At 39.5% G+C, this 23,775-nt stretch overlaps 1 protein-coding gene across 3 annotated transcripts in view; it reads left to right on the top strand.

The window, feature by feature from the left end:
- Positions 1-23,775, top strand: part of CBL (Cbl proto-oncogene) — a 106,966-nt gene that overhangs the window by 74,508 nt on the left and 8,683 nt on the right. For 2 of the 3 annotated variants that reach the window (XM_070384082.1, XM_070384083.1), the window contains 12 exons: positions 389-510; positions 842-979; positions 2,853-2,940; positions 3,295-3,426; positions 3,634-3,837; positions 8,978-9,037; positions 9,667-9,798; positions 9,884-10,264; positions 11,972-12,066; positions 21,391-21,531; positions 21,915-22,015; positions 22,938-23,120. In XM_070384082.1, coding sequence (XP_070240183.1) covers positions 389-510; positions 842-979; positions 2,853-2,940; positions 3,295-3,426; positions 3,634-3,837; positions 8,978-9,037; positions 9,667-9,798; positions 9,884-10,264; positions 11,972-12,066; positions 21,391-21,531; positions 21,915-22,015; positions 22,938-23,120 — 1,777 coding nt within the window. The remainder of the gene's footprint in view (positions 1-388; positions 511-841; positions 980-2,852; positions 2,941-3,294; positions 3,427-3,633; positions 3,838-8,977; positions 9,038-9,666; positions 9,799-9,883; positions 10,265-11,971; positions 12,067-21,390; positions 21,532-21,914; positions 22,016-22,937; positions 23,121-23,775) is intronic. The other variant, XM_005897176.2, reaches the window with a different exon arrangement.

Here is a 23,775-nt window from a genome sequence, read left to right as displayed (position 1 = left end):
GTATATGCAACCTTGCATAAACCTTTATTTGGAACTTCTTACTTGAACATCAGGCCTTGCCCTGTTTTCTTTGTTTTTGTCTGTTGTTTAACCTCATCATTACTCTAGTAGTAGCTCCAGCAGGTTAGAGCTGCTTGAAAATTTTCTGTATTTTGCACAGTTAGGCTTCTCCCTATAAGCATGTGTTATTTTCTTCTTAGCTTTTCAAAGTTTTTATTTCCCAAACATGTTTATCTTCCCTTAAAGTAAAATATGGTTGAAAATTTGTGACACTAAATGGAGAGTTTATATTTGAGTATTGAGGTGGATTTTTCTTTTGCTCTTCGTTGCTCTGAGGCTGGTTGTATGTTTGGAGCCGGATGGTCTGATTGATCTCTTGTTTCCTTAGCCCTGGTCCTCTTTGCTCAGGAACTGGAATAGCCTTGCTGTAACTCATCCTGGTTACATGGCTTTCCTGACATATGATGAAGTGAAAGCACGACTCCAGAAATTCATTCACAAACCTGGCAGGTCAGTGGAATGAAGCAAAGAGGTTTATTCACCTGAATTTTATTCTGTGACCTTTGCTGAAAAGGAGGAAACATGATCTTTTACTAGTTCCCCAGTGGCCACATTTCTGTGGTAGGATTGATGTCTGTTTATCAGAGGAATTGACTTATTCAGATACTATGATTTGACAAATGCTTTCAAGCCACTTAAGAATTAAGCTTTTGTGCCTTTTCCTTTTGGTGTGGAGTCATTGAAGAATCTATTATTGATGGTCTTTTTGATTTTTGTCTCTGTCTCATCTTCCACCCTAATGCAAGCATATGTAATCAAGGTTTTGTTTCTCTGTTTTCAGTTACATTTTCCGGCTGAGCTGTACTCGTCTGGGTCAGTGGGCTATTGGGTATGTCACTGCTGATGGGAACATTCTCCAGACAATCCCTCACAATAAACCTCTCTTCCAAGCGCTGATTGATGGCTTCAGGGAAGGCTTGTGAGTACCTACTGTTTATCATCTGTTAGAGTCTAGGAACTTAGGGCTGTGAAACTGCATCATTAATGACTTTATTCCAGGTTTTCTCTACGGGTTAAGATTCAGGAAACATTAACAGCTTATATTGTTTGAATTTTCAACTTCTGTAGGACTTCTGTTTTTATTTAAAAAGGATTCCTTGAGTGAAATTATTTTTTCCTCTACTATTTCCATTGTTACTCTGAGTAGATTTTATCTTTCTTTTTTTTCCACACGTTAACTTTTTTCAGGTCTGTATTAGATTTTAAAATATATAGTACTCTCCAAACACAGGGGCCTTCCCTAGAGCTCAACAGGTAGAGAATCTGCTTGCAGTGCAAAAGGCACAGGACACACAGGTTTGATCCCTGGGTTGAGAAGATCCCCTGGAGAAGGAAATGGCAACCCACTTGCCTGAAGAATCCCATGGACTGAGGTGCCTGGTGGGCTAAAGTCCAAAGGATCACAAAGAGTGACACAAAGACAGGACTGAGTTACTACAACACTGACAACATCAGTATTGTCCTCCAGACACTGATACTCTTTCTCCAGGGCACAATGCCACAGGCTCTATTTTAATCAAGGAGTTGATAAGCTTTTTTTGTGAAGGGCCAGATAGTAAATATTTCACCAGTCTTTGCAAACTGCATAAGTCTGTGTCACTTGGTGGTGCAGTGGTTAAGAATTCACTTTGCAGTGCAAGGGACATGGGTTCAATCCCTGGTTGGGGAACTAAGATCCCACATGCTGCAGAGCACTTAAGTCCACATGCTGCAACTAGAGATTTCAGTGCCACAGTGAAAGATCCCTCATGACACAGTGAAGATCTCCCATGCTGCAATTAAGGCCTGACTCAGCCAAATAAATAAATAGATAAATATTAAAAAAAATGTAAAGTGTTACCAGTTATTTGATTAGGCAAAATTAGGATGACTTAAATGTTCCTGATGGCAGCAGGCTCAATGGCCTTCATCCTAACTTCATTTTAATTCAGCAGAATTTCTTCAGGCTATGGGTTTTTGTGATCTCTGCTAATATTTATGACTTAAGTTCCTATTTATTATAGAATTCCTATTCCTTTGGGAATTCAAATTGATTAGCAGTTGGTAAGCACTAAGAATACTAACAGTTGGCCAGGTATGAGAAAACTACTTGTGTTTTAAAGTGATTAGGAAAATCCATTTTCCATTACACATCATTTTCTACAGTAATGTTAGAACTGAAAGGGGTACTTCACCAGATGTCAGAGCAATTTGATGCTAGAAGCTTCCTGGTAGTTGATCTCAGTGGCTTAATTTGCTTCTTGTTACTTTTCTTTCAAATTGGTGTCTCTTAGTGTTAAATCTGTAAACAAGGGTGTTTTAAGGTCTTTGGTTGAAGCAAATGTCGTTTTTTTAAAATTGAGAATTCACACTTTAATCTGTGGTCATCCACAGATAAAAATAGGAGTTGGTAAGTTGTGGCGCACAGACTAGGTCTTTTAGTCTGTGTCTAAGATAGTTTTTCCTTTTCAGAATGTTGTTAAAAAAAAATGAAGAATATGTGACACAGACTTACGTGGCTTGCAGAGCCTGAAACATTTACTAACTGGCCCTTTACAGGAAAAGCTTGTCAACCCCTTAATTAAAATAGAGCCTGTGACACCCTGGAGAAAGAATGTCAGTGTTTGAAGAGTATCTTCTTAGAACTGATCTGTGTTATTTAATTTTTTTGAAGTACTAATAAAATTTCTCTTTACACTTCTCCTAAATTGCCCTTTTAGAGTGAGAGAATTCCTAGATAACATTTGTCTGTACTAGTAAGCAGTGATAAATTGGCTTCAGTAGACCCCCAAGATTGGTTACTCTTTTTACAGCTATTTGTTTCCTGATGGACGGAATCAGAATCCCGACCTGACAGGCTTATGTGAACCAACTCCTCAAGACCACATCAAAGTGACCCAGGTGAGTTTTGTTTTCCATTTTAATCATATTTCTAGACCTAAGCTTCTGTGTATTACTCTGTAGAACTGACAGAATTACATTAAGTGGTTGGAACACTTAAAATTTTAAACCATCGACTAGATTAGTGAATTTATGTGTGTGTGGTCTCTTTTTAAACCCTGTTTCTTTTTTTTTTTTTAAACCCTGTTTCTTAAAATAGGACCAAGACTAGGTGCTTTCTGTTTTACCTGTTCACTGTTGTGACACTCTGTTTCCAGGCAAAGATTAGTATTACAAGTATTGCAGTCATTCATTCATTCATTCAACAAATATTTGTAGGGGACCGAATAATCTCTTTTTCTTTTTTAATCAAAGGAGCAATATGAATTATACTGTGAGATGGGCTCCACATTCCAACTGTGTAAAATATGTGCCGAGAATGATAAAGATGTGAAGATTGAGCCCTGTGGCCACCTCATGTGCACATCCTGTCTAACATCCTGGCAGGTATGGCTCCAAACCCTGCTTTCTCTCAGCTAAATAATCACAGTGAAGAATTGGGGATTGTATATACTTTATGGATATAAAGAATGGTTTGTGGGGTAGGTCCTAAACTTTTGGTGCTTTTTTCATTTTTAGGTACTGTATTTTTAGTGGACGAATATTTTAAGAACTTTCAGATGTGTGTGTCACCATCTCCTATTTCCTTTGTAGGAATCAGAAGGCCAGGGCTGTCCTTTCTGCCGATGTGAAATTAAAGGTACTGAGCCCATTGTGGTTGATCCCTTTGATCCTAGAGGAAGTGGCAGCCTGTTGAGGCAAGGAGCAGAGGGAGCTCCCTCCCCAAATTATGAGGATGATGATGATGAACGAGCTGATGATTCTCTCTTCATGATGAAGGAATTGGCTGGTGCCAAGGTAAGTCTACAGTTTAATAGATTGTGGCAGAATCTGTCATCAGCTGTGTCCTAAAGCAGTAGATCACTTAACAACATCTAAAATACAAGGAGTAAAAATAGTATTTACTGAACACTTACCATGTGAAAGAGAACCATGCTAAATACTTGACTACTTTAACTCATAATCCTATACTTAGCCATATTCATGTAACCCTATGAGTAGAAGCTAGTATTATCCTTGTCCCGCAATTGAAGAAATCAAAGAACAATGAGGCTAAGGAATTTGCTGAAGGTCACACTACTAGTAAGTCGAGCCAGAATCTGTGACCAGGCATCCCGCCTTCCAGGCCCATGCTCTTACTGTCTGTATCCTAGAACTGGGTTCTACTCGGATAGCTTGGTGGAGAAAATGAAGGGGGAGTAAAAGAATTGGACTCTGTCTTGCTACTGTGACTAGAATATTTTCTCTTTGTTTTTTTCTCTAGTGAAGTCTTGGCAATGGAAAGTTAGGTTTAGGCAGGAGAAACAAGGGCTTGTTAACCAAATAAATGGCAACTAAAGTGATTGGAAGGTGGTAGGAGGTACCGTACAGAGACTACACAAACTAGAAAGACTCTAGTAAAGGTAGGAAAGATAAAGGCCAAGAAAGGATGTGACCAAATTCTGTTACATCAGCAGTAGGATAAAACAGAGATTTATTCACTAATTCAAAGTAAGGCAGTCACCAAAGACTTTAATAAATATAGGGCAGACAGAGGTTCTAATATGCTGTCAGTTCTCTAGTTTAGGCTTTTACAGCTTTCATAGGAGGCATTTTTTGGTGCAGAAGAATCTTTCTTTTGTATCAGCACCCGACTGCCTGGCGCATGGTAGGTGCTCAATAAATCCTGAGAAGGTGGGTGGGATTCTCTTCAGTGGTTGTAACCCGTTTGTCTCTTCCTCTCTGTCCTCAATGCCACTGCCTTATTTCAGGCTCTCAAAAGCATAGGTTCTCCCTGTTTCCAGAGTCATTGATCTACAACATACACCTTGATCATCTCATTCCTTTGCCTCATGCTCTTTAGTGACTTCTCATTACTTAATGGATTAGTCAGTACATTCTCTGTTCTAGGCATTTTGCCCTGATAATCCTTTCCACTTTGTGTTTTGTGGAGTCTGAATCATCAAAGATTTCTCCATGCTTTTGTCTTGATAGTTTCTATGTAATTTAGCTCAGTTTTCATATCCTGAGAAATCTTTCCAGACTATACCCTGCTTCTCCTACCCCTAACTCACACATATTTACCCAAATATAATCTAGGTCTGGCTAAGTGTTTTTGGGATACTGTGAAATGTTTGCCATAGAACTTACCACCTGGTAATAATTTATTAAAAGTATTTCTTGGAAATTACATGGCAGTCCATGCCTGGAAATTCCATGGCAGTGATTAGAGTTCCTTGCTTCCACTGCTGGGTTTGATCCCTTGTTAAGTAACTGATGCAGAGTACATCATGAGAAACGTTGGGCTGAAAGAAGCACAGGCTGGAATCAAGATTGCTGGGAGAAATCTCAATAACCTCAGATAGGCAGATGACACCACCCTTATGGCAGAAAGTGAAGAGGAACTAAAAGCCTCTTGATGAGAGCGAAAGAAGAGAGTGAAAAAGTTGGCTTAAAGCTCAACATTCAGAAAACGAAGATCATGGCATCTGGTCCCATCACTTCATGGGAAATAGATGGGGAAACAGTGGAAATAGTGTCAGACTTTATTTTTCTGGGCTCCAAAATCACTGCAGATGGTGATTGCAGCCATGAAATTAAAAGACGCTTACTCCTTGGAAGAAAAGTTATGACCAACCTAGATAGCATGTTGAAAAGCAGAGATATTACTTTGCCAACAAAGGTCCGTCTAGTCAAGGCTATGGTTTTTCCAGTGGTCATGTATGGATGTGAGAGTTGGACTGTGAAGAAAGCTGAGTGCTGAAGAATCTATGCTTTTGAACTGTGGTGTTGGAGAAGACTCTTGAGAGTCCATTCTGAAGGAGATCAGCCCTGGGATTTGTTTGGAAGGAATGATGCTAAAGCTGAAACTCCAGTACTTTGGCCACCTCATGCGAAGAGTTGACTCACTGGAAAAGACTGATGCTGGGAGGGATTGGGGGCAGGAGGAGAAGAGGACGACAGAGGATGAGATGGCTGGATAGCATCACCGACTCGATGGACGTGAGTTTGAGTGAACTCCAGGAGTTGGTGATGGACAGGGAAGCCTGGCGTGCTGCGATTCATGGGGTCACAAAGAGTTGGACAAGACTGAGCGACTGAACTGACTGACTGACTGACTGACTGAATGGGTAACTGAGATCCCACACACCATGTTGTGTGACCAAAAAATAATCATTTCCCATTGTAAGTTCCTAGAAGGCAAGAGTCACCTCTTGTAATTGGCTACTCACGAGTGAGCACATAGTAATTGCTTTGGATGTTTGGGAATTAAAAAGACATTGAAACGGGAATTGATAAATGTGTCTATGCTATATGGATAGTTGAGGAAATCTGGACTATTTGAGTAGTACATTTTAAATTTTTTGAAATTGACCCTTATGGGTGTTCTTTTGCAAGTCTGTCTGTAGGGTGAATTTCTAACAGTCGGATTGCTAGATAAGAGTATGTCCATTTAAACTCTTTGAGAGAAGAGAGGGATATAATTAGTGGTAGGGCATATGGGAATTTCAGAAAGCAATGATATTTCATTTTTTTAGCTGAAAGGTAGGTTCTATGTGGGTGTTTCATCTTATTCTTTGTACCTTATAGTTGATTATCTACTTTGTATGAATAAATATTGGAGTAAAAATATCTGTAACTTTTTTTGGATAGACGTTAAAATTTATTCCCCGTATTTTTTGCCCTAAGGTCCCTCCTAAAGTATGTGCGACTGTGAGAGGACCTGCTTCATCACATCCCAGTAGCTTGTTGTTTTGTTGCTTAATTTTGATTTATTTTTAAAACAGTGAATCTACTTTTAAAAATATCCTTGTGATAAATACACATGGTTTTTTTGTTGTTGTTTAAAGTTGAAAAGAATTGCTAAAAATGTTAGTTATCTGCTTCCATCTCCTCCAGCTTCCATGTCCCATTCAGATTTTTCCATTCCTAAAGCTGTTCCTTAGCCATAGGCTATACTGCTTTCTCCTGATTTTTCGATATTAGTTATGTGTTTAGGAAAGGATTTAAATCTCTTATCTTCCTCCTTCCTACTCCCTAACTTCCGACTGTAGTTAATTGGAATGTTTTTTGGTTCGGTCAGTATTCAGTGTTTAAATGATTTTTGCTCCCTATTGTTTCAAGTAATATACTATAATGTGATTACTTCTGCTTTGTTTTACAACCTTGCACTTTTCTGAAGTAATTGATTTGTTTTTATTTCCTTAGTTTTCAATTTGTACCTGTCACTACTGAACATCCTCTTGATGTAATTTTCTGTGGAGTAAATTCTGTGCATGTATTAATAAAGGAGATGTTGTGTAATGTAGTATACTGGTGTATGGGAGTCTGCCATGCTTTGGCACCAGTGTGGACTGGTGTTCCACTGAGTGTGCTGCCTTCTGTCGCCCTGAGGTCTCTCTTCGCCATCATCATGGGACTTCATTGCCTCTCTCTGTGTTGGATTTTGTAACGCCCATGTTTTTCTGTTTCTTGCTTTAACTTCCTTGTTTGAGTAGAGTATGCCCTCAAAATAGCATTCTGTGAAAAGGTGAGAGGTGAAATTTTTAAGACATCTGATATCTTAAAAATGTCTTTATTCAGCCCTCAAACTGTCTAAATATAGACTTACTGGGTTGAAAAACAATTTTACCTCTGTAAATTGTTACAGCCTCAGTGACTTCTAGTTTCTAGCATATTTTTGCTCTTTGATGCCTCCTTTCTCTCTGTCCTCAGAAGCCGTAGTCTTTATCCTTGATTCCCTGAAAAGGGTGTTGTTGTTTGGCTTGTTATGGGTTTCTTTTCTTTGGGCTACCTATGTAATGAACACTTTCTATATGGATATTTATATCCCTTAGGTCTTGCGAATGCTCTTTTTTTTTTTTTTTTTTAATTTCTTCCTCATATGCACTTTTATCCTTTTATTGAGCTTTATTATATGTTGAGATAAAAGAACATTTTAGGGATTGGTTATGATATTGAGGCATGAATTGAAGAATATGATTGATTAGCTCAACCCTCTGCCCTTTAGGGATGAGAAGGAGGGATGGATGGTTGGGGGGATCAAAATAGGCAGAGAGGGCCTTCCAAACTGAGAAACAACTTGAAGAAAGTTAAGGAGGTAGGAATTCCAAAATAGAGAATTACAGAGAACGCTATTGGTTAGGGAGACCAAATTAGACTTGTGAAAGCCAGGCAGGAAAGTGACATTTTATGACATGGGAAAGTAGGAGTTACTGGTGGATGGTTTTTGAGCTAGTGAGGATTTAAGGATGATTAAGCTGGTAATGGTGAACAAAATGATTTGGTGAGATAAGAAACTAGAAAGTTGGGAGAATTGTTAGAAGGTGGTTTTGATAAATTAGGTCTGAGGTTGGTAAGTAGAATGAAAAGGAAAATATAGATATGCCAGTCTTTTGTGGAAAAATAAAAAGATACAGTGAAAGAAAGAGAGTGAAGTCACTCAGTCCGATTCTTTGCAGCCCCATGGACTGTAGACCGCCAGGCTCCTCCATCCATGGGATTTTCCAGGCAAGAATACTGGAGTGGGTTGCTATCTCCTTCTCCAGGGAGTCTTCCTGACCGAGGGATTGAACCCAGGTCTGCCCACATTATGGGCAGAGACTTTACCATCTGAGCCACCAGGGAAGGTGCAGTGACTGCCTAGATGTTGGTGGTGGAGGGAGAGTGAGTTTGGCTTTTCACTTTCTTAACCCTTGAGGTGCTGCGCTGCTCGTGCTCCATTGCCTTGGAGGCCATGTTCTTAGGTGTGAGTCAGAGCAAGCAACCTGTAATGCAGGCCTTTTCCCTCATTCTCCTCCTGGCATTAATGATGGGACTTACTATGGAGATGGTTGTTTTTCTGTCATTTTACATAAGTGCTTATAATACATATTTGCCTGTTTTCCATCTGTTTTGCTTTCAGGAAATGCAAATGCAAAGTAGTATTTTGTATAAATTCTCGTATATCTCTTGACAGCCTACTTGGACAAGCTTATCAGCTATTCATCACCCTGCTGTGGGCAGGGAAATGGAAAAGGTTATACATTTTATTTGTTTGTTTTGATTTGGCACAATTTTTGGAATACAAATTGACAAAAAAAATCATTGCTTTTAATTACTGAATCGAAATAACATTTCTTTGGAAGAACACAAGATGCTTTTTAATAATACCATTGATCACTTTATCTTATAAATCTCTCTTTTTTCTTTGAATCATAATAACCTCTGGAGAATTTATTTACTTTGATTTTTTTCTTCATTCTGCTCCTTAAGCATTATTTTCCTAGATGATTTGTTGAGAGATTAATGTGTATCCCTTTCTTTTAATACAACTTTCTTTTTTTAATCTTGAAAAGATTTTTCTTCTTCTGAAGATTAAGAGATGTAAAATCGTAAAGTTTTTTTAAAATTGTAAGCTTGGAAGCTTCTTACAGCACAGCAGTTTCTAGATACAAGCTTTGTAGCTTGTATCTCCATGGTACTTTTGTGATTGAGAGCGCCCTCTTATGGTAACATAAAAATAATTCAGAAAGCACTTCTGTAAGCCAAAGTCAGGCTCATTGGTATAATCACTGTTCATATTCTACTTCTTTACATCTTTAGGAGTTGAGAGTTACCCCTACTCAAAACAAGAATAACCTATTAGGAAATTTTTACTTGTATTAGGTGGAACGACCTCCTTCTCCATTCTCCATGGCCCCACAAGCTTCCCTTCCCCCAGTGCCACCACGACTTGACCTTCTACAGCAGCGAATATCTATCCCTTCAAGTGCTTCTGGTCTTGGAACTGCTTCGAAGGTAAAGCATTATCCATTTCTATAGTTTTTTCTGATTCTTTTTTGTGGATTAGTGGAATTTGATTACTTCCATCATGCTTCCATAGGCTCCTTCTGGCTCTCTTCATAAGGACAAACCATTACCAATACCTCCCACTCTTCGAGATCTTCCACCGCCACCCCCTCCAGACCGTCCGTATTCTGGTGGAGCAGAAACCCGGCCTCAGAGACGCCCCTTGCCTTGTACACCAGGCGACTGTCCATCCAGAGACAAACTGCCCCCTGTCCCCTCTGGCCGCATTGGAGAAGCATCATGGCTGCATCGGCCAATCCCCAAAGTACCAGTAGTTGCCCCAAACCCTAGTGACCCCTGGACAGGGAGAGAATTAACCAACCGGCATTCACTTCCGTTTTCATTGCCCTCACAAATGGAACCCAGAACCGATACGCCTAGGCTCGGAAGCACATTCAATCTGGATACCTCCATGGTGAGTCCTGATTTTGAAATTATTTATCTTAGTAACAAATATTTGTGGATGACATTGATGGGGAATGTTCTTTGGTATGTTTTGTACTGGATTCAGAGATAATATCATCCCTATTTTCGAGAAATATATCTGTTAATATGTTTATTAATGCAATAAGCATATTTCTGCCATGAGTTGTATAAATAGAAAACACTTTAATTTTAGAGAAAGAAAAGATTATTTCCAGATAGAGCAATCATGAGGGCTTTATGAGAAGAGTGGCATCTGAATTTGAAGTATCCTTTCCAAAGTGGATACTGTTTTAAGATAGACCTACAATGACAGAAATGCTTAAGATGTATTGTGGAATAAGAAGTGTTTAATTTGAGAGGAGAAGTTTTGTGTATCAGAGTAGGAAAGGGGGCTAGAAATGAACATTGTTGCTAGACGAGAGGACACTCTCCCAGAAGAATTGGAATTTATTTGGTATAAATGAAGAGTACATGAAGATTAAATTAGTGCAGTAATGTGACCAAAATGATGGCTTAAAGAGAGGAATCTAGGAATAGTATGCAGAATGGATTAGAAAGAGAATGGATGGAAAAAAGACAGGTTAGCAGTCCTTTGGATAAGCAGGAGATACGGGATAGAACCGGGGGTGGGAGCAGTGTATTCCTTCTTTTGTTGGTTCTTTATGCGCTCAGCAAGAAATCTTGCCCTCAAAAAATTTACATTCAACTGGAGGAAGGATGAAAAATAAACAGGGTAAACTATAAAATATAAAAGGTGTTTCATACTGATGAATGCTGTGGAGAAAAATAGGGTGGAAACGGTGTAGAGAAAGCTGGAGTTGGGATGGGGAGGCACATGAAGGGGCGACATACATTTCTCAGCAAAGATTTGGAGTAACAGGGGATGGAGGGAAAGCAGATGAGTTTGGGAGAGTCTGTGGTTGTAACCACAGAGGGGTTCCACATAGCTGATACAGGGTAAACGAGAGGGAGACTCCTGGTCCAGGAGCAGAAGGGGGAGCCTGATTAGATAGAGACTTTAGGGAGCATGAAACAAAGACCCAGTGAGTCTTGAAAGCAGTTGGTCGGTGGAAAAAAGGATGAGAGGTCGCATATACATATATACACATATGCACACACCCCAGAGGTTTTTAACCTGGCTAACTAGGGATAGATATGTTGAATTTGACACAAGCCATTAAAGGAAGAATTGGACAGTGGCTAGTTAGAAACCCAAGAAGAAGATGGAACTGGAGGGTAAAGTTGAGAAATGCTGTAGTCCTTAAATGAACTATGTATTTCTTGGTTGAAAGGGAAGGGGGAAGGTAACTTAGCATTTAAGTGGCATTTGTGGGATAGGCAGTCTTAATTAGTGAGAGTGGATTAGGTTTGACTTTCAGTGGCATCAATATAGAAAAATATGTAGATTTTTAAAGCTAGAATGATATTTGTGCAGACAGCTAGTTTCCTCAAATCTTTCTAGAATTAAAACAAACAATTCCCATTTCCTTGCCTCATTTTTAGATCTGTCCTCCCTAACCCTTATATTTGAGCCTTCAACTGTACTTTTGTCACATATAATAAGCCCAAAGCATGGCATTGAGGATGAGACCTCTGTCTATATGACTGTTCTTGTTATTTTGAATAGATTAAATAAGAGGAGATGCTTAGCTATATTAAGAACATTTTTTTTTTTTTTAAACTCTTTTCTTTCCAGAATATGAATAGCAGCCCATTAGCAGGTGCAGAGTGTGAGCATCCCAAAATCAAACCTTCCGCATCTGCCAATGCCATTTATTCTCTGGCTGCCAGGTAAGTTTACTAAAACTGTATTTCATACAGTAGAGTTGATACTTTCAAACAACTTGTTTATAGGAAATTTAGAAAACCCAGAGGGTTGTGAAGAAGAAAATAAAAATCGACCTGTATTTCTATTATTTAAAAATTATCATGTATTGGACTGTTTCTTTCCATTATTTTCTCTGTGTATATGTACATAGTAGGAATGCAGAAGCAGGAGGTCAAGAGATATCTGCAGTAACAGGCAAGTTTGGCCTTGGAGTAAAAATGAAGCAGAGCAAAGGCTAAGAGAGGTTTGTCAAGGGAACACACTGGTCATAGCAAACATCCTCTCCCAACAACAAAAAATGAAAAGGAAGTTTGAGACCAAAAAAACAAAATAAGGTACAACGAGGAGTGTATTGTGGAAAACTTACATATAGGCAGTATTGGGCAGACACCCATCCAGAGGCACTTGTAGCTGCACTGCACGTCACTGGAAGGGGAACAAGGGAGTGTAAAGGGGCTAAAGCTAGAGATAGACTCTGACTCCTGAAGGAGAAGTGCGTCTGCAGCAATAGGAACCCGGTGAGGCGAGCTGGGGGGAAAATCTCTTGCCATTATTCCTCACAGACCATTAATCACCTATGTCAGCCGAAGCTATTCTTCCAGTTTTCATTTCAGATGAAACAAAGGTAAAGGTTGATGGGGAACTTACCTGGCTTGGGCATATTCCTTGTGAGCAGGCTAAAGCCCAGTCACAGAGAAGGGGGAGACATGGGACTGCAGGTGTAAGATGGAGCTCACAGAATAGAAACCAGTAGGTTTCAGCTACACAGTTATTCAGGAGTGTATCATTTAATTTCCACAGTTTTGTGACTTTTCAGTGTTACTTTTTTTAAAATTGATTTGTAACTTTATCTATTGTGATTAGAGAAAATATTTTGTATGATATTTAAAAAAATCTATTGAGACTTAGTTTGTGGCCTAACATATTGTCCATCTGTAAGGTGTCCTGTTTGTACATGTGAAGAGCGTGTATGCTGTTATTGTTGAGTAAAGCTTTTTGTATTTGTTACATCTAATTGGTTTACTGTGTTAAGTCCTTTGTTTCTTTACTTATATTATATTTGGTTGTCCTGCCCATGATTATGAGTGGGGTGTTGACATCTCCAGTTATTGTAGAGCTGTCTGTTTCTCCCTTCAGGTCTGTCAGGTTTTGCTTCATGTATTGATATTTGGATGGTCTGTCATTAGGTGTATCAGTTCAGCTCAGTCGTGTCCGACTCTTTGCAACCCCATGATCCACAGCACACCAGGCCTCCCTGTCCTTCACCAACTCCCGGAGTCCACCCAAACCCATGTCCATTGAGTCGGTGATGCCATCCAGCCATCTCATCCTCTGTCATCCCCTTCTCCTCCTGCCCCAATCCCTCCCAGCATCAGGGTCTTTTCCAGTGAGTCAGCTCTTTGCGTCAGGTGGCCAAAGTATTGGAGTTTCAGCTTCAACATCAGTCCTTCCAGTGAACAACCAGGACTGATCTCAGGTGTATAAATGTTTATAATTGTTAAATCTTCCAGTTTATATAATGTTCTTTGTCTCTTGTAACCTTTTTTCACTGAAAGTCTATTGTGTCTGAATATTAGCATAGCTCCCTCCTCCCCACACCTCTTTGGTTACTATTTGCACAGAATAACTTAATCCATCCTTTGGCTTGCAGCCTGTTTGTGTCATGGAGTCTCAAATGAGTCTCTTATAGATAGCATATCATTGGATCGTGTGTTTTAATCCAATTTGCCAGTCTCTGTCTTTTGATTGGAGAGTTTAGCTCATTTATATTTAAAGCAATTACTGATATGGAGGGACTTCTATCATTGTGCTGTTTGTTTTCTGTATTCCCTGTAGTTTCTTTGTCCCTCATTTCCTGCATTACTTTGTTTTCTGTTTAGTTTTTTTGTGTGTGTGGTGAAATGTTTTCAGTTCCTTTCTCATTTCCTTTTTCTATATTCTATAGATTCTTTCTTTGTGTTTACCATAGGGATTATACATAACATCCCAAAGCTGTAACAGTATAATTTGAATTTATACCAGCTTAACTTCAGTAGCATGTAAAAACTCTGCTCCTTTACTGCTCCACCACACCCCTTTGGTTGTTGAGTCACTAAATTACATTTTTATATATTGTGTGCCCCTGGTTCTTTTAAACTAGATTATGATCTAGTTCTTTTAAGTGCACTAGTTTCCTAAAATTTATATGGAAAAAGAGATTTGGAGTTACCAACCAAAGTTACAGTAAAACTAGCTTTTATACTGTTAATTATGGATTTTTTTCCTTTTAAATGCATTGGTCTCTTTTATCATGTAGGAAAAAAAAGGTACAGTTACAAACCACTCTTACAACGATACTAGCTTTTATAACTGTCTGTGTATTTACTTTTATGCAAGTCTTTATTTCTCCATACAGCTGGAAATTACTGTCTAGTTTTTTCATTTCACCCTGCAGGACTTGGGCATTTCTTGCAGGGCAGGTCTGTGGTCATGTATTCCCTCAGCTTTTGTGTATTTGGAAATATCTTGATTTCTCCCTCAATTTTGGAAGCAATTTTACCAGATACAGGCATACCTCAAGAGATGTTGTGGTTTGGTTCCATACCACAGCATTAAGGTGAATATTGGGATAAAGTGAGACCCTGAATTCTTTGGTTTTGGTTTCCCAGTATATATAAATGTTGTATTTACACTATGCTGGAGTCTGTTAAATGTGCAGTTGCATTATGTCCTATACACACACACACACACACACACACATCTTAATGTAAAATGTTTCATCACTAAAAAACTCTAACCATCACCTGAGCCTTCAGCAAGTCATAATCTTTTTACAATGGTAATACCAGAGATCACTGATTACAGATCACTATAACAAATATAATAATGAAAAACCTTGAAATATCTTAAGAATTACCAAAATGTGGCACACAGACATGAAGTGGAAAAATGCTGTTAGAAAAATGGTGCTAATAGACTGGCTCGATACAGAGCTGCCACAGGTCTTCAATTTATTAAAAAAAAACAAAGTGCCGTGTGTGAAGTGCAGTAGAATAAGGTAAGCCTGTGCAGGATTCTTGGTTGAGAGCTTCTTTTCTTTTAGCATTTCGAATATATAAGCCGACTGTCTTCTGGCCTTTAAAGTTTCCGATGAGAGGTCTGCTCATAATCTCATTGAGGATCACTCATGTCTGAAGATTTGCTTCTTTCTGTATCTTTGTCTTTTAAGAGTGTGAGTCTTTTTGAGTTCCTTTTGCTTGGAGTTTGTGGGACTTCTCAGATATTTGCGTTCATTGAGTTGGGAAGTTTGGGGCCCTTATTTCTTCGTCTATTCTCTCTGCCCCTTTTCTCTCTCTCTCCTTCTAGGGCTCCCACCGTGTGTATGTTGGTCCTTTGGTGGCATGTCCCACAGCTCCCTTAGACTGTGGTTTTCTTCAGTCTTTTTTTCTTTCTGTTTATTCCTCAGCCTTGATAATTTCTGTTGTTCTCTGTTCAAGTTCACTGATTCTTTCTCCTTGCTGCTCAAGTCTACCTTTGAATCCCTCTAGTGATTTTTTTTTTTTTTATTTCACTTTACTTTTCAGTCTAGAATTTCTTTTTTGTTTCTTCTTAGGTTTTTCTGTCTCTATTGATACTTTCATTTTGTTCCACATGGTTTTCTTGATTTTTCTCCACATCTTCCTTTAAATCTCATGGAAGTCACTTCAGCCAGAGTGAGAGGGACTTAGAACAGTGCAGGGAGGTGCAGCAGCAGTGGCTGCGGCTCCTGCCCTTTGTCAGCACCTCTGAGAACAGGAGCAGCAATCCATGATCAGAACACAGATTCCCAGCATTTGAGGGGCTGAGTCCTTTTTTGTCCACCTTGACTCCTGAATGTTACTTGAAGGCTGCTCCAGGAACATTTGTACAGCTGCCTGCCCTGTGACAAGGGTTGGGAATGGATAGCTGCTACTATGCTCAGAACTGAAATTAATAGCAATTTAGCGTCCTGACCTTTACCTGGCAGTTACAAGCCTTCAACAGACTCTGGAGTTACAAAATGGTTACATCAGACAACTTCTACCATCTTCCCAGAATCCTCATTGAGTATCTGCTTTTTGTTTCATTGCTTTCTCCTCTTATATTTTTTTCTTCCAACTTTCTTTAGGCTTTACTTGTTATTTATCTAGCTCCATGAGCTGGGTGCTGTGTTAATATGCTCAGGCTGCCATAACAAAATACTGCATACAGACTGGGCAGCTTAAGCAGCAGAATTTAATTTTCTCATAGTTCTGGGGACTGGAAGTCCAAGATCTATCAGGATGTCAGCGCATTTGGTTTCTGGTGAGGGATCTCCTACTGGCTTACATGCTTGCATAACCTTCTCACTATGTTCTCACATGGCTCTTCCTTCATACATGTGTCGAGGGAGAGGTATAGAGAGCAACAGCAGGCTCTCTGGTGTCTCCTCATATCAGGACACCATCCTGTTGGCTTGGGGCCCATCCTCATGACCTCATCCAGCCTTAGTTTCTGCCTCAGATGCCCCATGTTCACATATAGCCACACTGGGGATTCGGGCCTCAACACAGTAGTTTGGGAAGGATACACACATTGAGTCCATAACAGATGCTATAGCTGTAAACCGCAGATTTTGATATGTCATGTTTTCTTTATCATTCACTTCAAATTATATGATGATTTTCCCTTTGTGATTTCTTCTTTGACTCATCAGTTGTTTATATGTTCCTTGATTTTCAAATATTGGAAGATTTTCTAGTTATTTTTCTGTTCCTGCATTCTAGCTTCCTTCCAGTGTGGTCAGAAACCATACCCTGTGATTTAAATTTGTACTACTTGTGGGACCTTCCTTATTGACTAGTTTATGATAAATTCCATATGTGTTATACCACTTTCATTTTATAAAAAGGAATATTCTGCAGTTGTTGGGCACAACATTCTGTATATGTCAAGTTTGTTAATTGTATTCAAATGTACTATTTCCTTGCTGATTTTTTTCTTTAATTTACGTGTTCTGTCGAATACCAAGAGGCGTTATGTTAATAACTCCACCTGTAATTGTGGATCTCTCTTTTTTCTGCTTATTTCTGTCCACTTGTATGTGTATTTAGTCTGTGTACTTAGGGTACATAGAAATGTAGAATTATTGACTAAATAATCATTGTTCTTGTTACTCCGTTTACTCTCTGATTGCACTTCTAACCAGCTTTAGTCTGCTTTATCGTTATTGTTCAGTTGCTTAAGTCCTGGCCTACTCTTTGTGACCCCATGGAATTTGACTTATATTAAAATGTCTGTATCAGAGTCCTAACCCCTGGACTCAGCTCTCTTTTAGTGTTTGCTTGAACTTTTTCCATCCTTTTACTTTCACCTTTCCTGCTGAAGGGATGTTTGAAGGTATGTTTCTCGTAAGCAGTATATATAGATATACTTGCTGGCTTTTTTCCCCCTTAAATCCAGTCTAGCATTTTTGTTTTAAAATATTTGTTCCGTACCCTTTCCCCCATTTTTCCTGTCTTTGCTCATTTTTTCCCCCCCTAGTTTCTTTCTTTGGGAGTAAAATAGTTTTTATTATACCATTTCACTCCTTATATTCTTTTAACAGTTATCCTCGGGATTCCAACATATACCTTTGACTCGTGATCATTAGAGTCCACTTGGAATCAGGGCCTCTTAACACTTCAAGGACATTTAAATTTCCACGTATTTATCCTCTAGTATTTTCATTTCTTCCTGCTTTGCCACCATTCCATCTGAAATCTTTTTCCTTCTGCCTAAATAACTTCCTTTAGAGCAACAGAGGGAGAGAAAGAGGACGGTGTGTTAGTATATCTTCTATTAATGGATTCACTTAAATTTTCTTTGACTTAAAATATCTTTTATCTTTCATTTTTTAAAGATTTTTTTCTAAGTATAGTACAGTCAACCCTTGAACAATTCAGGAGTTAGGGGCACCAACCCATTATGTATTGGAATATCCAGATATAACTACAGTGCGCCCTCTGCATCTACAGTTTTTTTTTTTTTTGTATCTACAGTTTTACATCCAAATTCAACCAACTCTATGGATTGTGTAGTACCATAGTATGCATTTATGGGGAAAATGTGCATAAATTGGACCAATGCAATTTAAACCCATTGTCTTCCAACACTTTTTTTTTTTTTTTCCAACACTTTAAAAATATCATCACACTGCCTTTTGACTTTTATTGTTTCTGTTGGAAAATGAGAATAATGTTGCTCCTTTAAGGGTAATGTTTCTTTTTCTGACTACTTATAACACCTTTTTGTCTTTGGATCCCAGCAGTTTTACTATAATGTGCCCATGTAGTTTTCTTTATATTTTTGCTTAAGGTTTTTGAGTTTATGGATTTTGTCATTTGATGTTTTTAATCAGTTTTAGAAAATCTCAGCCACTGGGAATTCCCTGGTGGTCCAGTGGTTAGGATTCTGTGCTCTCGCTGCCAAGTGTCTGGGTTTCCCTGTTTGGGAAACTAAAATCCTATAAGCTGTGCAGTGCAGCCCCTTCTTGCCAACCCCCCACAAAAAAATCAGCATAGAAAATCTCAGCCACTATTTCCTTTTTCTTTTTTAAAATTTTTATTGGAGTAGTTGATTTACAATGTTGTGTTAGTTTCCAGTGTGTACTATTTCTTCAGAAGACTGAAGCAGTGCAGTCTCTCTTCTGTGACTCCAATTACCTGAAAGTGCAGTCTTCTCATCATACCTCGTATAGCTCTTTTGTCATTTCCATGTTTTCCATTCTTTTTCCTCTCTTTACTTGAGTTGGAATAGTTCTTACTCTATTTCACTTACCTAATCTTTTTCTTTTTTTTTTTTTCAGTTTCTAATCGGCCCCAGAATCTATCTAACAAATACTGTGTTCTTAGGTTCTAGACTTTTCATGTATAGCTTTCTAATAAAATTATTTTTTCTTGAACATATAAATTATAACTATTTTAAGGGCCATATTTGTTACTTTCAACTTTGTCTCTCTAGTTTGGCAAGATAGCCAAAGTACTACTGATTTTTGCTTGGTTTCTCAGAATCTTGTCCCATGCATACATGGTTTAAGATTCACAGTAGCTCTAGGGAAAATTGCAGGCAGCATTTCAAACCTATTTCTCTACTATTCCCTTCTCCAGGATTTTTGACTCCTTGTGTCTTGGCCATTGTGATATTCCCAAATTCCAATCCCTCTCTCCTCAGTCTGTTGAAAACTACATCGAAAGGTCAAGTTCAGAACTCCTAATATGGGGCTTATTGCAGTGTATTCTCCTTGCCTCTGGAAAGAGAATATGCCTCTGCTTCTTTCTTTTGTATAGTTTCCTGCTTTTATAGCTGGCTGTTATAGGCAGACGGTCAGACAATACTTGTTACTTGGCCATGGCTGTAGGGATATAAAATGTATTTATGTTTTGTAAATATACATTATAAATATACATAAATATACAAATATAAAAAAATTATATATAAATATTTATAAATTAAAATTTATAAATGTAGTACTCTTGCCTGGGAAATCCCATGGACGGAGGAGCCTGGTAGGCTGCAGTCCATGGGGTCCCAAAGAGTCGGACACGACTGAGCGACTTCACTTTCACTTTCCACTTTCATGCATTGGAGAAGGAAATGGCAACCCACTCCAGTTCTTGCCTGGAGAATCCCAGGGATGGGGGAACCTGGTGGGCTGCTGTCTCTGGGGTCACACAGAGTTGGACACGACTGATGCGACTTAGCAGCAGCAGCAGCAGCAGCAGTGTTATGTTTTCCCTTTTTTTTTTTAACTTAGCATTATATATTGGTCACTTCTTCCTTTCAGTTAAAAGGTTCTTCAAAATCCTCACTTTTTTTCTTTTATTTATTTATTTTTAAATTTATTTATTTTAATTGTATTAATATTGTATTGGCTTTGCCGTACATCAACATGAATCCGCCACGGGTGTACATGTGCTCCCCATCCTGAACCCCCCTCCCACCTCCCTCCCCGTACCATCCCTCTGGGTCATCCCAGTGCACCAGCCCCAAGCATCCTGTATCCTGCATCGAACCTGGACTGGTGATTCGTTTCTTATATGATATTATACATGTTTCAATGCCATTCTCCCAAATCATCCCTGCCTCTCCCTCTCCCACAGAGTCCAAAAGACTGTTCTATACATCTGTGTCTCTTTTGCTGTCTCGCATACAGGGTTATCGTTACCATCTTTCTAAATTCCATATATATGTGTTAGTATACTGTATTGGTGTTTTTCTTTCTGGCTTACTTCACTCTGTATAATAGGCTCCAGTTTCATCCACCTCATTAGACCTGATTCAAATGTATTCTTTTTAATGGCTGAGTAATACTCCATTGTGTATATGTACCACAGCTTTCTTATCTGCTGATGGACATCTAGGTTGCTTCCATATCCTGGCTATTATAAACAGTGCTGTGATGAACATTGGGGTACACGTGTCTCTTTCAATTCTGGTTTCCTCGGTGTGTATGCCCAGCAGTGGGATTGCTGGGCCATAAGGCAGTTCTATTTCCAGTTTTAAGGAATCTCCACACTGTTCTCCATAGTGGCTGTACTAATTTGCATTCCCACCAACAGTGTAAGAGGGTTCCTTTTTTTCCACACCCTAAAATCCTCACTTTTAACAGTTGCATATTATTACATAACATGACTGTTGTTGCTCAGTCCTGTCTGACTCTCAGCGACCCTATGGGCTGCAGCACACCAGGCTTCCCTGTCCTTCACTATCTCCTGCAAGTTTATGACATCATATATTTAATCATTCCTGTTGTTGGATATTTATTTTGTTTAAAAGCTTTTAATGTAATGACTTTACTTCAGTGTATCTTTCTACATAGCCAGAGATGGAGCCAAGGTAGAATTACTGTGACAGAGAATGTGAATGTTTTAAAGTATGTATTGCCAAAATGCTTAATGAGTAAATGGTGCAATTTTATATTTTTATTAACATCAACAAAAAGAATTGTAATTAAAATTTTTGCATTACCCTTTTAATGACCTTTTTCTCTTTATGAAAATAGTATGTGTTATAAGAATATTTAAAAAACACAGGTGAGCAATGCTAAAAAAAGTTAGAATCTTACCACCTAGAGTCAGACAGTAATTGACAACAGGTAGTATACTCATTGCCATTCTTATGTGTTTAGAATCATGCTTGCTGTTTTTTACTAGGAGTATCTTGAACATCTGAGGATGTTATATATTTCTTCTGCCACAGTGATTTTCGAATTACTTCAGGTAATTGCAAAGCAGTTCATTCTTTCTGTTTTTTTATTCTTCCTCTTCCAGACCTCTTCCTGTGCCAAAGCTGCCTCCTGGGGAGCAGTGTGAAAGTGAGGAGGACACAGAGTATATGACTCCTTCCTCTAGGCCCGTGGGACTTCAAAAGCCAGACGTGAAGTGGCCTCCGGAGATAGCACAGAGTTCACGGTAGGTTCACAATAGTCCTGTTAGGGAATTCAGTTGACACCAACTCACTCACCTGCTTGGCTTGCTGCCTGCACATAGCATTATCCAGCCAAAAATAAAGCAGAAAGATGTGTGTAGCTGCTAATGTTTTAAGCTTCTTGCAGCTGTAAGCAGTTCCACTTAACGTTTCTTCAGCATCACAGTAATTTCAAAAACATACACAGCTGTTACTCGTAATAGGAGTCAATCTTATGATATTTACTAGTAGTGACACTGGTGAAGGGAGAGTGTTATCTTGATAGAATCAGGGTCTAGAGAAGTTGTGAATAAGTGACTCCTGGTAAGTCTGCAGATAACAGAGTTCTGTTTCTGAAGATAATTATGCCACTTTCCTTCCGGTCCAGAACGTGTGACTGTGACCAGCAGATCGATAGCTGTACATACGAAGCCATGTATAATATTCAGTCCCAGGTGGCGCCGTCTGTCACAGAGAGTGGTACCTTTGGTGAGTAGTCATTCTGCTACTTTATTGGTTTGTTTATTTAAATTTATTTATCCATTTGGCTATGCCGGGTCTTAGTTGCAGCACTTAGTTGCAGTGGGATCTTTAGTTGTGATGTGTAAACTCTTAGCTGCGGCATGTGGGATCTTAGTTCCCTGACCAGGGATCAGACTTGGGCCCCTTGCATTGGAGACACGGAGTCTTAGCCACTGGACCACCAGGGATGTCCCCAGTTTTGCTGCTTTAACAATCATTGATGTGCCAGAGGAATGAGCTGGTAATGTCTGGCCAATGAAAGCTTGATCTAAGTGAAATATTCTTAAATAATTTTCTTTGCAAAATATCTTTGATCTATGGCAGTAAAGGCCTTTCTTCTCTTTTATTTCTCACAGCCAGTTCCATTTGGGTTTTTCATCCTTCCAGGGCCTGGCGGCCCTTGTGTTATATGGCCTGGACCTGCAGTGCTGGCAGCTAGCTCCCTCTTACTCCCATTGCTTTTCAACATTGATGAAATTCTTGTGTGTGTGGGTGGTGAACACTCAATTCCCATGTTAACTAGCTTACCAAGTTGAAAGTTCAAGAAGGCAGTACATACAACAGGGCCCTTTGGCTGATCTTCCAAGGTGAAATGCAGATGAAAATATTGACTGAATGCTGTAAAGTGGTGCTTGAGTCTTGGATTTCAGTGGCTGTTAACCTTGGCCAGGGTTGCTTTTGACATATTTAGAAAAGTAGAGCTGCAGGATTGGTGCAGATTTTAGGTTCCTTGTTTCTTTTATTTCTACCCACAGGGCCACACAGTGTTTGGCCCATAATGGATATTCAGTAACTGATGCCATATATGCTTGATGAGTGGATGTCCCTGTCCTGAAATGTTAGAGAAGTACATTAGAAAAAGAGGATAACTGCATGAACTTTTGTCTAGGTGAAGGGAATTTGGCTGCAGCCCATGCCAACACTGGCCCTGAGGAGTCAGAAAACGAAGAGGACGGGTATGATGTCCCCAAGCCACCCGTGCCTGTGGTGCTGGCCCGCCGCACGCTCTCCGACATCTCCAACGCCAGTTCCTCCTTTGGCTGGCTGTCCCTGGAAGGTGATCCCCCGACACGTGAGTCTCCAGGCTCCCTCAGGTTTACCCAGAAATGCTGTGTGGCTCCCTATTTATATCAAAACAGAGATGACTGCCTAGGGACAGTAAGTCAGTAGCCGAAAGGAGTGGACCAAAGTGGGAGGAGAGCTAGTCCTGGGACCCAAATTGGGAAGTTAAAGCTGATTTAGACTGTTGAGAATTTTGCCTGACTTAGAAATAAGGTTATTCCTTACACCCTGGCTCTGCCTATGCTGGGGGTAGTAGGCTTTCTGGCTCATCTGAGCATGTGTGATGACAGTGGTAATTCAGCTTGATGATTCGGAGCACACATTCCTGACTTCTAGGCCCTGTCCCGCTGGAAGGGAGGCGTACTGGCTCTGGAAAGCACACTGAGTGGGCCTGGAGCCAGCCCACATTTGGACCTCGACTGTTAAGGGCTGTCCTTCTTGCACCTGTGGCTGCCTGGGAATGCAGCGGCCAGAGTTTCTGTCACTTTAGTGACGGAAGACAGCCTTTAGGACAGCTGGTGAAAAAAGATACATGGCCTCCATTGCCCAAACAGGCAGTGATCCCTTGCCACCCAGCCTTGTTTAATGCTTCTTCACTGTGACCTCGGCTTATTTCTGTTCCTTGATTTGTAAAGGGAGAAATCTAGTGTCTGCTCTGGCCCCTC

This window comes from Bos mutus, chromosome 15 (genome assembly GCF_027580195.1).
Source record: "Bos mutus isolate GX-2022 chromosome 15, NWIPB_WYAK_1.1, whole genome shotgun sequence".
NCBI lineage: Eukaryota > Metazoa > Chordata > Mammalia > Artiodactyla > Bovidae > Bos > Bos mutus.
Note: the sequence above shows the minus strand (reverse complement) of the source record. Positions and strands in the feature narration are given on the sequence as shown.